General features: G+C 37.9%; 1 protein-coding gene across 10 annotated transcripts in view; it reads right to left on the reverse strand.

Moving 5' to 3' along the window:
* JAKMIP1 (janus kinase and microtubule interacting protein 1) overlaps positions 1–15174 on the reverse strand; it is a 142318-nt gene that overhangs the window by 58852 nt on the left and 68292 nt on the right. For all 10 annotated transcript variants that reach the window (XM_053976219.1, XM_053976223.1, XM_053976224.1 and 7 more), the window contains 2 exons: positions 11969–12463; positions 316–525 (listed from right to left, as the gene is read on the reverse strand). In XM_053976219.1, the coding sequence (XP_053832194.1) occupies positions 316–525; positions 11969–12463 (705 nt within the window). The remainder of the gene's footprint in view (positions 1–315; positions 526–11968; positions 12464–15174) is intronic.

Below are 15174 nucleotides of genomic sequence, written 5' to 3' on the forward strand. Positions count from 1 at the left end.
CATAGCTCAGTTTTTGAGAAGTATAGTACCTATTTTCTAATGGTTAAAATATTCCTAAATTAATGAAATAGTGAGAAAATACTGAGGTTCACAGATCAAGATCACAGTGTAAATTCTGGAAGTTCTATATCCACGTATTTCTCAACATTCTTTGTAATTTAAGAGGTCCAAGGAGTTTTTAAACCATCAATAAAACAGCACAGTGCAGCACCAGGTCATTTACCATTAATTGGTCCTAGTAGTAACCACAAAACCAGTGTGAACACCCAGGCAGTTTTCCAGAGCTGAACTTCAGAGAAAACACCATTTTCTTACCGGACTTCCCATCAGTTCACTGATATCTCCCACTCCTGCAGGAAGCTCCCTCTTAGGACTACTGTGGTATCGTTCTGCCTCCTTCACTTGGACAAGCTGTTCATCCAAAGCTTCTTTCTGAAGGAGCAGTTTCTGTGTATGGCCTGCCTGGACACCAAGGTCCTTCTCCAGAGCCAGAATCACCCTGTCTTTGCCTTTTATCTCGTCCATCTAGAAAGAAGTAATGCATGAAGGAAGTTTCTGTAACATCCCCAACTGCTCACGGCATGCAAACATACAAATTTGCAAAAACAAAGTTCTGTTTCTCTCAGAATTACACCAGCACTGAAACTGTGTCTGCCAAAAAGAAAATATATCTTCTCTGTAGTCTTTTTCTCTGTCCTTAAAAAGGTTCAGCCTTCACTTGATCAAGAGTTTCCTTGGTCTAGTCTCAACTCAAGAGACAAACAAAACCAGATGCAAACATGCAGTGAAACAGAATACATAGCCATTGAAAACATCCACTTCACCTGAGGATACACATTTCTGTACGGAGAAGAAAAATCTGCTTTTACTATGTTTCAGCAAAGAAACACAACTAGCACAAGATAAGACAAACACAGCCTTTAAAACTCACCTGGGCTTTGTTTCAAAGCTTGAGCCACAGACATTTGCCCCATGTTGACTCCCTCTTTATTAGTGAATATCATGTGGTGGTGAATCTCTTCACAGACATTTATAATTAGTAGCATATACATGCACAATATTTAAACTTAAAATCTTAAGCATACCTATGTATTTTATGTGCTCTTGTTATAAGATTCAAATGAGGACTAGTCTTTGTGTAGAAGGAAAAAATAAGTGCACACAGACCATTAGAATAAAGGGTAGGAAGAAGTGTTCTTAAACACCCTCTCTGGTTACTGAACTGTGTGTTCTTACATCTCCATACCAAATAAAGCACACTGCTCGCAGTGATCTCCTGCAGCTCTCATAGGATTTGTCCCTCGCAGCATCAGTGTTAAATTCACTTTGGTACTATTCCAAATGCTAGAGGAAGTGACAATCTGCAGCAGTTACTATAGAAACAGATTTCTTAACAAGAACATTAACCATTAACAATATATTTATTGGAACTGTGCTGTGTCTCCTCCAGTTTACAAAACTGCTTTCTTGGCCAACATAAATGCATGGAATTTTGGAAGTAAATTTTTATTTTGAAAAATAAAATAATGAAGTAGTGAAATCATATGTTTGTTGTTTATTATAGTCCTACATCCAAAGAAGTCCTTTATGTCAAGTTACACCTAAAGAAAAAAGAGGGAAAAGAAAAAAAGACATACTAGAAGTAATTTATAGTTCAATCAAAGTGATTTACAGGATTAAACACAATGAGATTACATGATCAGATGCAATTTGCTTCTTCAGGATTCTTGTCTTAATCCTTTCACAGTCTACAAAGCACATGAAATTAGTTTGTGTAAAGAAGCTGACTGGCAGGAGTGGCTTGGCTAAACCATGATCAGAAATAAAAAGGTCAGATTTTAAGTGAATAATCTGGTCTAGACTACTCTGAAGTTCTAACTGGAACTGACAAAGATTGGTTCAGATGGAGATTTCTTCCCTGAATTAGAAAAGTTGCTGTGTCCCAACTCCTCATACAGAAAATAAAAACAATACTTCCCAGTATGTCAACTCATGTCTGTGAGACTTCCAAGTATGCCAAAAAAGGACTTGCAGGAAAGAATGCAGTTTTTATTAATGGAAGAATTTGCAACATGCAGGATTTCAGACGGACTGTGCAGTGAACAACAATGACAAAAATTAAGCAGCTGCCTCATTTACTGAATGCTATCTGTCAGGCACACTGATCTATAAGGGAGCCCTTGGGAGGAAAAAATGTCATGTAACTAAATACTGTGGACAGTTTCGCTTTCAATGACACAGGTGTTCACACTGAACATCCACACAACTGACACACAAATCTGCCCCGGCAAGGCACACATTCAGTAAGAGGACCCAAGCTTACTTAATCCCCGATTCAAGGTACTCAATTAGTAGTATATTTCATACTCTTCCTGTTCTCACAACTTAATGGTAAATGCAAAGACATAGGCTTTAAGTTGGAAAAAAAAAAAAAAAGGAAAGCAACAATCTTGGTACTTGCTGAACTGACGCAGAACTGATCCTTTGAAACAGATGTGACCAGTGCAGTCACACCCATATCACCCTTCTCTCACACTTCCATTGATCAAAGCACACAAGCTCACACAAATTAGAAAGCAATGCTGTGAAAGAGCATGGCTTTGAGGTGAGGGCTAAGGGAAGGCATAATTCTCCTCTGCTTTTCCTATTACTCTTTTTCCTACCACAAAAATCTACACGTGGTGAATCTTTCAGATAACAACAAATGCCCCAAGCATAAAAGTCTTTGAAACACTAATATAATGAAATAACAATGACTGAAGATCCCTTTTTATTGGGTTTCTATTTAAAGTTACAGGTATGCACTAGAGAACCTCTTACTTATGTAAACCTGTACACACACACACAAATACACAGAACACTGCAATAGCACTTAGTTTTTAATAAGCACAAACCGTCAAAACAAAGAATTTCTAAGCAACTACCTTACCACAAATTGATAAAGATGATTAGAACTGCATCAAGAATGCATCCAAATTGTGCTTCAGAAGCATGGGAGTCAGTGCAATTGTGCTCTCTTCAAGGGAATGGTTACACCCTTTGTTCATCCAGTATAACTGCACTGACCTAGTTAATGTCTCAATTTTCTTACTTCTACTGCAATCTCACCCAAAGACTTACTATCTTTTTCAGCCTTGCATGGTGCACAGCAAATTTGTTCATCTTCCTTGCCTGTTTTCTTAACAGAGAGCACAAATTGGTCCAGAGTGGGGGGGGAAGGAAGAGAAGTATTTTACAGCAAAGCAACCTCCCTCAGTTCCATGTGGAAGAGAGAGTATGTCAGGGGCCCAAAAGGCAATGAAAGAGGAGTCACATGACTAGGAAAAAGAGAGAGATGGTTTAGGTTTAAACTGAACATAAGCTGCCATAGGAGAAGACTTTAGTTTAGCCTAGTATTATATATCCCAATAGTTGTAAAAGCTCAAACAAAGTCTCCATGTCAGTTCTGTCCCACTGGAGAACCACTGGAGCCACAATTTGTTACATGAAGGAAAAAAAAGTTGGCAGCATAAAGGCAAACCAACTAGTGTAATTAGGTTTATATTTTAGACATATGTATTATGGTCTCTGCTTTAGTGGGGAGAAGCATATCTTCCATTAGGCAAATGAAAATTGAAATGGATTAATCCAGTTTCCCTGCTGCTTCTATTTTAATCCATCACATGTTGTGGAAGCAATGCTGTCGTAGTCAAGACTCTCTAAGAATCTACATGGTCTTAAAGAGAAGGAGTATTTTTTATTAGAATAAGTGACATAGTTGATAAGAAAGTTTTCAGGCACAGAAACCCTTCAGCAGATCAGATTAAGAAGTGTTTTCATGTTTTCTACCACGGCATTGTACCTGAAGTACCAATATGTGACAACTGAAACCGGCATGCACTAACTCCCACCACTGCTTTCATGGATTCCTGCCTGTTCTGCAACTCATTTGAGACCTCTCAACAAGATACATAGAGGATAGATACCATCTCTTCTACCAACATGTTTACCATAATGACATCCCAATCATGCATTGTGCTCACACATATTGTGTAAAGCAAATACATAATCCCAGAAATTCCTTCCAAGTGTTGTTTAGGTTTCAAATTTGTTCTCAGTTTAAAACAAATTTACCCACTTTTTGCAGCTACCAAGTAAAACAGGGTCACGTGAACTCTTTTATATTCTCTTTTGCATGGGTTTTAAAGTACTTTAGAACGGTGATTATTTTTCTTTATGCATTTAAGGGTGGTACAAGTCAGTACAAAAAGTCTGTGGTAGGAAGACAGTGGAGCAACATGAGGTTAGAACGTATTTTCAATTATAGGCCTTGAGAAGAAAAGTAGCAGAAATACCCTCTGAAAGAGGATTTAAAGAAAATAAGATCATTCACAAGCAGCTGCAGAGGCAAATTACTGAGAAATCACTTTGAGTAGCATAAGTAACTCTGGAGCTCTTGGTTAAAATTAGAGCTTTTTAAATATAATTTCTTCAGGGGGTTTGTGTTGTCAAATGTTAGTAGCTGAACACAGACACTACCTGCATTACATCAATGAAGAGCTAGCATTTACAGCCTGTGTCAAAATTACCCAGGTTCCTAAGAATATGTACCTAACTGCCCCCTCACAGCTAAGAGAAATGGGCAGAAATGAGTCTTTTTATAATATTTATCAAACATGAAAGAGAACCAAGCCAGTCATTAGAAAAAGCATCCCCTGCCAATTATGCCACACTTCAATGGCTGCAGTGAAAGAAAGTCAGAGACCTTTGGGGGAACTTCAGTCTCTCATGAAGTTGAAAGAGAAATTCCCAGGGAATTAAAAGCCACATCTATCAAGGCAATGACATATTCAGTTTCCAAAGTGGAAAAAGCCAGCTGCTGCATTGCCAAGTGTAAGACCTTCCTCTTTACCCATCCTTGTCAAAGTTATCTCCTAGCCAACTGCAGAACAAAATTCTACAGTGCTCTTCTCCAGCAGAAATTGAATTAACCTTTATACTTAGTGCCTGACACTGAAAATAGGGCTATCATGACAGAGAGATTGCTGGTTACTATGAAGAACAAAAAGAAGATGGATGCTACTCAAAAAAAAAAAAAAAAAACAACAACAGGTAAAGATTGAACCAAAAAGAATTAACATCTTTTATATTTATAAAGGGACACTAAGACTTAACAACAATATCCCAAGTTGAAAGACCATGTGGAGAAAATAACTAAAATATTCCAGAGCTGTGCATAGTATTCCCTACAACAGACATGGTCAGATATTCAAATAAATGTTTGCTGCCTATTTGGGACACTTGGAGCGAAAAAGGACAAGAGATGCCAACCATTCTGTGGAATAATAAGGGTCACACACAGAAATGAATAGAGTTTATTCTTAATTTCATGTGTGATTCAGTCAATATTTTCCTCCTTTTAGTAGCTTTTCCCACGTATTTTTCTGAAGTATGTAAATCTCATTAGAAGTTTTGATAAATTATACAAGAAACACCACATGGACAGAAAATTCCAGAACTTACTGATAAGAGGTTTCTCACATCTTTCTCAAAAGCGAATTACAACTGCTACTACTGGATTTTTCCTATTACCTATACCAAGCTATTACCTATTACCTATTCCTATTACCTATACCAAGTTCATTGACAGAACTGTAATGAACAAGAAGTCAAAAAGATAAAAATGTAGCAAAACTAAATAATACAAACTTTAGGAGATGTTTTTTTTTTTTTACTGGGTGCTACACCATATGAAACTTTTGGGAGTTTTAAATACTGTTCCAAATTTTGTAAAGAGATATAGAAGTCAAATTTGTGACCTTCCACTTATTAGAAAATATTAAGAACAAACACAAAATGCTGAGCCTGCACTATGAAAAAGGTTTCATTAGATCTGCTTGATTCAGAGAAAACATCTGGCTGGAATGCTGCCCTGTGAGCTCCTGAGAGAAGAAGCATAAATCTTCAGAGGACAGAAAGGCAAGTATTATTTGCAGTCCTACAAAGCTGGAGGTGGTGGGTCTCTTCTGCAGTGTAGCTCAGCCTTGGAATGCAGCTGAAACACGTGTCTCAAACAGATGGCAAAATCCAGGGAGCAGCCTACCACTTGATATCAGCAGCTGTGTGTGAAATACACGTGGGGTTAAGCGGCTGAGAAGCAGCACGCTGCAGCTCTGCCCAGCCATGCACGACTGCCTCGGATGACTCAAAGCTCAGCTTTCCAGTCTCAAAATTCGAGACTGCTTAGGAGTCAAAACTCATGCACACGTGCCAGTGCACAAGTGAAGCAAGAAAAGCCAGGCTCCACCCTCCTCCTCAGGGCAGCAGGGAGTGCCCCTGCCAACTGTCCCTCTGCTCCAGAATTTTCAGAGACAAATGTCTCTGCATTGCCCCCAGTGATGAAAGTAGCATAAAGATACGAAATCTACTGCCTGAAAATGGCAAAATCCTAGCAATGGTAATGCAGCAGAACACGAATGTTATTAGAAAACTGTTCCCATCAGTAGGTAATTTGGGGTTCAGTGGAGTGCTAAACTTTTGCTTCTATTATTTTTCATGTCAATTGCCCATATGAAGAAATGGAATGCACTGGTCCCCAAATTTGTAGATGATACCCAATTTGGGGGAGCTGTTACCACACTAAAGGATAGGAAGACCACTCAGAGCAACTTTTTGACATGTTGCAGAAATGAGCCAAGAAGCCCTCATAAAGTTTGCCGGAGAAAGATACAATGTCCTGCCCCTGGGAGAGCTCAAGTGCCTGTTGGATGCCAATTGAAGTCAGCAGTTTTGCAATGGGAAGAAAAAAAAGAGAAAAAATAGAAAGACAAAAGGAAAGATCTTTGCATCCTGTAGGGCAAGTTGGATATGGGTCAGTGGTGAGACCTTGCAGTGATTGAAGTTAACTTGACACTGAGCCAAACCAGGAGGGATGTACCAAAAGAGATTTAGTCTTTTATTAAGCATATGGCAAACTACACCAGGGGCACCAGAGCCACTTCTGGGCTCCCCAGCACAAAAAAGAAGGTATTGACAAACTTGCCTAAGTGCCATATAACTGGAGGAAGGCCAGTAAGACCACTGTGGGGCTGCAGCATCCAGCATTGAGGGAATGGTGAAGGCTCCAGGCTTGCTCAGCCAGCCAAAGGAAGCAGGCAGGATGTGTTACAATGGCCGATATCCAGTGAGCCATCCAAAGGGGAATACAGCCATGAACAGAGTGCATGCTTCTCCAAGACACACAGCAAGAGGACAGTAGTGACAATCCAAAGGAGAAGAACAAGAAAGAAATCTCACAGTGACTGGGCTTTAGGGCAGGCTATGACTGCTGAACTCCATCTTGGGAGGTTTTCAAGCTGGACTGGAGAAGGCCCAGAGCAATCTGATCCAACCTTCAAAGCAGCGCTGCTTCAAGCAGGACACGGGACCAGCTGACCTTGAGAGCACCCTCACCATCTAAATTTTCCATGATTGTATTATACTCCCAATGCTAAATCATACTAAAGGCATAGACACCTTATTAGTATGAGTATAATCCTTACTAAGGACAGAGAGACAGATAACCATATTAAGAGCTGTGCAAGGTTGGAAAATATGAATTAGTGAAGGATGTGAAGTTGAAATTTTGGGCTGTCCTAAACTGGAGCAACCTAATTCCTAATTCTGAAAAAAACTTTTCAGAAGCCTTCATTTAGAATGTGAGATGCTGTATTACACACAGACACAAAAACGGAAATATTAGTTTTCAAAAAGCAATATAAATGATACATGAGCTCATTCCATAACATGTTTTTTCTCTTGAAGAGAAGTTTCAGTGAAAATGTCTGGACTTCTACCTTTAAAAACTGCTTAATCTATTAGTTTGAATTATATTCTTTCATGCCCTGCATTATATTTATTTGGGAAACAACAGACAGAAGCAGTGTTTCATACTGGAAGAAGTTTTTTGTTTATGCAGCAATATAATTTGAACTAAGGAGATTAAGGACACTTAAATATTGCATTTGTATAAATCACTGCTTCTCAAGAACTTCTAAAAATCACCCCTTGAAAACAATTTATTTTACTTTGATGCTTTTAGCAGCAAAAGGATTTTTTGCCTTGCAAGCATGAATCTGCAGTACTGTCACATTGCTCTTTGGACAATTTTTATACAGCTACTTGAAAGTACAATTGAAATATGCAATTTTAATTCATCTGGTGTACTGTGTGCCCTCTTAAACAGGAACCTTATTGTGCATCTAATACAATCAGTGGAATCTTAATGATTTTGTGGTTAAGAAAATTGGGTCTATTTTATATTGAAGTCTTTCAGTAAATTTCAATCCAAGCTGTTCAAGAATATTTAGGAAGACCATATGTGTAAAGATTTTAATAGGGTAGAATGGTATTTAGCTGGAAAATAAGTAAAAGGCTTGGTGTTAAAGACATTTCCAATAAAAGAAACAGTGTTTACTAAAACATACACCACAAAATGCAGGGTGCAAGTGTCATTTGTTCGTTCCAAAGTTTAAATACTATATTAAGTGTTCACAAAATAAGCATTCAGGTTTTTTCTAATTCAACCAATACTAAAAATTAGTAGATCAGTGATGTAATAATTCAATATCCTTTTAATGACTGGGCTTCTGCACGTATTTTCCAAGGCAAGCAATGCAAAGTGTCCATTAATTTTGCCACTGCAAAAAGAGTACCTAGAGAAATGTGACTTGCAATGTAAGGGCCTGCTTAAAAACAGTGTCCAAGTGGTCCCAGAATGAATGTAATCTCTAAATAACATGCTAGAGTCAACAGCCATGCCTCCTTCCCACCTGTGCTGGCAACAGAGTAAGGCTGGGCTGTTTCCAAGGATCACCAACAACCTGAGCAGGCTATTTCAGGATTGTCAGGCAAAAGAGAGCAACTTTACCCACCTCTGAGAACTAACTTCAAACCTGATCATCAAACCAAGTAAGTCAGTTAAATGGCAAGCTTAATCAAGGCCTAAGAGAAATTGGCTGAAATTGCTATTTTGTCTACTATTGTACAATTTTCATTCTGTGGAACAATACAACTGTTCAGACTCAACTACTCAGAAAATATGGGCTGAGCAAAATAAATAATAACTGCTCTTTTTTTCTTATCTTATTCTCCAAGGTGCCTCTTTACTTTCAAGACATCTGTTTCATTTGTCCCTCCTGTTTGTTCCTAGCTATTTTTACTTCTGGTTTCATAGCTGCTAGCACACTGTGCTGATGCATATATACAAGGACGTATTTTCTTGGAAGGTGGGAGAATAAAATCCACAGCAATTAGCATTCCTTAAGCAAAAGAAAACATTTATATCACTGTTATATTTTCAATTACAGGATCCAAAAAATTCCAATATAATTTCTTACATAGAAAAAGTGTGTTATATGTTTTGCCAAATAGATATTTTACTTTCTCTTATTAAGCACTAGGACCTTAGCCATCCAGTCTTGTTTCTGTTGAGATTTGTTGGGTATTTTTCATGGCTCAATTCAAAAACAATCCCCAAACTGATTAATCATATTTTTAAAAATATATATATTTAATTGTAAAAAATATATATAATTGTATCCGTATATGCACAGACAATGGATTTTGCTTTTTTTCTTTCTCATAACTTAATTCTTAATAACAGCCAAGAATTGTAAAATTTTAGTCAGATTAGTATGGGTGTTAAAGTTAATGGCAAATTACAGATTTTTTCCTAGCTGCAATATCTATACGAAAAACATGCACAAAAGTAATCTGTGATCTGAAATGCAAAACAAAACAGCCAAGTCTGACAAGATCAAACTGCATCCTGAATTACTCTATCTGAATTTGAATTACAGTATGGCCAGCCCATTTAGGTTGTTAATCCCAAAGATGCTGGTTTCTTAATAGTGCCACAAAACACTGCACACATACAAAAGAGCATATTAATTGAAACTCAATTACAGAATTGTGCCAATATTAATAACACTGCCTTTCACATACTGATCATTTAATTTCACAGAACTGTACAAACCAACAAAGAACCCCAAATCCATAGCTGATAGGGCTAATCTGAAGTTGAAGGCGAGCATCCCTTGAACTAATTAAATGGAGGGGAGAGGAGAGAGGGGAAATATCCCAGTGATCAGATTCTATAACCCCACATGCTCTCTCAAAGGAAAAGAGAACCTATCTAGGAACCATGCAGCGTTTTTTACCTCATCCCAGATTTAAAGACTGTTCTGTGCAATAAAAACTACCTAAATCCCTAAGAATTCCTAGAAGAAACTCTTCTCTCAAAAAATCCCACAAATCAGTGAATTTAAGGAAAAAATTGATATTCATAATATGAAAGGAGTGGAGGCACTAGAAGGCAGCACCAGACCCTTGGAGGAAGATACAAACATTTCCTGAGAAAGCCCATGAGACCAGTGGCATGCTTCCTCTGGTGCTGGGAAAAGGAAAAAAGAGTTGCCTACATACTCTCCCAATATATTCACCTTTTTAGATGTACTGAGTAACTCAGGCCTAGCAAGGCTACAATTAAAATTCTGAATGACTTCACAAAATTTTTTTGTGCCAGACAGAAAACAGAGTGCCCTTCTTCATCACCTTTGCATAACAGCAGGCTGAAAACCTCTACTCTTGAAAGTGAAGAGTTATGTATTTCCTTTGAAACCCTTCTTGAACGAGATTAAATTAATTTAGAAAATATCTTCCAGAAAAACATATGCCAGAATGTATCAACCTTCTCTCTTCTTTAATATTTTTTATAATTGTCTGTACTTCACTGGCATGATTTTAGAATTTTACATTTCTAATACAGAATAGAATATGAAAGAAAATATGTTTGCAGAAACTCCACATTGTCAGTCTTTGCAGTGGTCTCAATTAATGAACAAAATGATACCCCTGAGACTCGATCAACATCCAATTAATTTAAAGCATAAACATTTACTGCATTAAAAGCTTTCGCTGTCTCAGACAGAAAATCAGCAGCATTAAACAGATATTACAGTTTGTAGCTTGTGCTCATTATAATTTCTCCTAAGGAATACATGAAATAAGAGGTCATTTCTGTGCAAATTCAAACCAACAAGATATTTTCCTAAGGAAACTGATGTTTCATTCTATTAAAAGTCTGTACTACTTGACATAACATAAATATTATTCTTATTGTATTTTTTTATTTGCATAGCTATCATACTGCTAGTTTGTGCAGATAAACAATTAGATATATAGATGCATATAGAAAATATCATGTTACCAAACAGAAGTGTCACTTGATGAAGATCTCTCTAAAATGTGTACAGCCCATCTTAGATTCTTTACATGTTACAAAGCTGAATAATTTGCGGCACCCACTGTCAGGCAATACCTCCTGGATTTTGGTTTTATACAAACAGCATAGTCTGCCATCTGTGCTGAAGTCCTAGGGTTTATGAAGCATGAAAAAAGCCTGCTGTCCTAGGCCCTAACTTTTCTGCTGCTATAGAAAAAATACAGAAATTCTGAAAGGGCAACAGTGCTTCAAGTTGAATGACCTGGATAAAGATGCAGAAGAAGCAAAGAGACTGCCTTGTTTTAGCACAACTGGTTCCTCCAATTTAAATATAAAAACTCTATGTGAATTTAATGTTGCCATCTCAAAGCATTCTTGCATTGTCCAGTGAACAATCCCTGACTTGTTTTGGTCACCAGGACTATAGCTGTGCAACTAGGAAGGGAAAAGTCTATTTCTTTGATCTGTTGAGAAAATTCATTCTGGAATGTCTTGGTTGACTTGTATTTTGTTTGGTGGGACTTAGACTGCATTGGATAGGCTATGGAGCCAAGGTTCACCTTTGCTGTAAGGAAGAGAAAGCAGTGGAAACAGTGGCCTGTTGTAGCAATCAGCACTGATGGAAGATATCACTGCCAAAGGCTGCTTTTGTATTTATGGGCACATACAGCAATCTATCAATACCTGCTATAAACTGAAATAAGCAGCATTACTTAGTGAACTTACCAGCCTGCGGATCTCCCTCTCACACTCCCGCTTTATTCTGTTGATCTCATCCTGGTGGGACTGATAAGCCATGCGCAGGTCCGCAGCCTTCATTTTATCTGCCTGCATAATGTTGTTCAGAGCTTCTTCGAGCTGCTTTTTGCCAGATTTCAGCTCCAAGATCTCTTGTTGCAGCTTCATTCGTTCCCCATCGAACGCCTTGCGAGCCTCCTCCTTTGCCTCACTCAGCAGCGCCGTCTTCACCTTGTCAGCCGCCCCGTCCCGCAGGACATTGACTGTTGACTGCAAACGCTGAATTTCACCATCTTTGATTTTCACCATCCTTGCCACCTCCTGCTCATGCTGCCGGATCAGTAGCTCTCTGACACTCTGAAGTTCCTTCATTTTCTCCTCGTGGAGCTTGGCTTTCAGTTCAGAAACATAGGCAGTGTGCTTATGCTGCTCCTGCTCCCTTTCTTGCTTAACCTCTTGGATTTTTTCTCTCAGTTTACCCACCTGGAACAAAATATAAAATATTGATTAACAAGCACCACTCCACTTTTTAAAGGCACCAAGGAAACTGCCTCTAAACTGTTCTTAAAAACCTATCCTGAGTATTCGAAAGCAAAGACCACGCAGCTCTCTCCAGTAAACAAGTGGAGAAGCAGGGCTGGAAAAAGGCCATGTGCATGTTAAGAATCTGCTATAGGGATATGCAACTGGTAATGAGTTCTCACAGATCTAGGGAATAAAATAAAACTGAGCAACATACAATCTAGTTATCTCCTTATTTCCTGTACCAACCACACCAGACTATTCTTACCCATAACCCCTCTACTGCACTCTACAAGCAAATGGAAAATTATTCAAACAGGGAAAAGACTTTATGCTCGAATATCTTTTATTTTGTATTTCTTTATTTCTTAGCTATTTTAATGGGAAAGTCCTTATTATATAAGCCAAAAGAATTGGACTTTTGAAAAATCAAGTCTACTCAATGGACTTCAAATCTCACCGCAAAACTGAGACTATTCATGTCCCCAGACATTTCAGAAAATACAGGCCAGTGAGTTAAGGGAGGGAATAGTGGAAAACTGTTACAGTAATATCCACTGTGATGAAGCCTCATTATAAAATGATGCTCAGCAGGCTGCATGGAAAGCAATGCTTTTTTCCATGTGGGACTAGATGTTAATTTAGAATAAAGGGGAGAAAAAAAGAAAGGCTCACTTGTCTCTTGCAGCATACCAGAAAGACTATAATGTATTTCATCATTCATAGTTTCAGTAACATCTTTCAACTATCCCCATTACCGAGACTGCCAAAACCTCTATCAGAGGCAGAGGTTTCAAAACTTGTGTTTTAACCTTCAGTGACAATACAAACATACATAGCAAATAGAGCTTCATGTTAAAAGGAGGCTACCAAGCAGCAAAATGTTAGTCACTGCCACATATGCTTCTATCTCTGTCACACAGCTCTGATCTGTAGTCATGTGATACATTTAATTTACACTAAATTAAGCCAGAATTGCAACTTGATCAGGTGTCCAGTCAGGATCAACCCACCACAACTTGACCTGAAGCCTTCAGACAGCTGGGACAGCTGACTTTTCCTGTGCAGAAAATGCTGCAATCCTCCTATTTTGAACAATAACTTTGAAAATTAACCAACTCAAACTTACCTTTGATTTAAAGAAAGGAAGAGACTGGAGCAAGAAAGGAAGGAAAGATCTCTGTATTTTTATGAAAGTAACCTAGATGCACTGCTGACTAAACACCACCTGGGAGAGCACTATAATTAGAGCTGTTCAAAAGGTAATAGCTCTGAATCAGACACTGTCACATGCAGATTTTATAGGTATTGTCACTCTGTTTCAGGATGATTCTGAGAACATATCTTTATTAAGAGAGATAGAGGTTGGGTTTTTTTTCCCAAATGGTAAATGTGACTATTGGAAATTATCTGCAGGATATATCCATGTATTATTTCTTTTGGTGGGATGACATTTAGCTCCAAGCCTACAGTGGATAGCAGTGATTTTCAGTGCTTGCATGAGGGTACCCAATTCCATAAGAGAGTCCATGGCAGGGAGGTTGGAATAGATGATCTTTAAAGGTCCCTTTCAAGCCATACCATTCTATGACACTGTAACAAAACTAAGTCACTTACCCGCCTATCTACCATCAGAGCTAAACAGACTGGTTTATAGATAAATTTGAAAATGAAACAACACTCATTATTTACTTATTGCTTTACTGATGAGCCAAGAAAATTGAAATTAAATTGAGCAATGAAACCTACTAATGACAACACAGGGAAACAAACAGCATAATGGCGCATACAAACACAGATAATATGCCTCCTTTAAATTAGTCATATTGTACCTAAAGCATACAACTGAAAGAAAGTTTTCAATACAACACATTCAAGAATTTAACTTCCTAAAAGAATTTTTAATAAATGAGAAACGGATTTTGACATTTTGGAGGAGCGCTGAGTCACCAAATCAGCATACTTGCTAATTTTTTTTCATCTTTCACTTAATTAAGGGAAAGCAAGGCAAAACCTATATGCAATGTTGCTCTCTGAGAACACATATTAACCACTCAGAGTAACTGAGTACTATCATATATCACTATTAATTTTACCTAAAAGCTTCAGTAAGAGGAATTTAAGCAAGACGAATTTGAATTCTTCAAAAAACCCTGGAAATCCTTCAAAATCCACACAAAAAATCCTTCAAAAACACAGTAATAAGCATTTAATAGGCATATTAAATGCTTATTGCACCTCATGATCCAGAAAAAAAAAGATTCATCCCAATTCTCAAGGTCTTTAAAAAGTCTTTTCTTATTACTGCTTTTGGTCAGAGAAGATGGAAAGTTAGATCTGTCTGTTAGATCTTCTCTGAAAGCCATGATCTGCCCTTCCCTCACTCCTCAGTCCCTCTCTCCTGCACACTGTGCAGTTCTGTACTTGTCTGGCTTCCAGAGCAAGAATGAAATGAAAACAGTAGTGTGGTATTCTCCCATATGCTGCAGTCTCACGTTTTTTTGTATTTTTCTTTTAATATGAAGAAAGCTATTCTATCCAAGAAATTGAGCCAATAGGAAAACAAAGTCAGTCATGATATCAGGACACCAGTAAACCAGTTACTGTCTACCTTTCTAAATAAAAAAACCTAATAATTGGTGCATATTTTTACAATGCTGTTGTCATAGCAG

This window comes from Vidua macroura, chromosome 4 (assembly GCF_024509145.1).
Source record: "Vidua macroura isolate BioBank_ID:100142 chromosome 4, ASM2450914v1, whole genome shotgun sequence".
Taxonomy (NCBI): domain Eukaryota; kingdom Metazoa; phylum Chordata; class Aves; order Passeriformes; family Viduidae; genus Vidua; species Vidua macroura.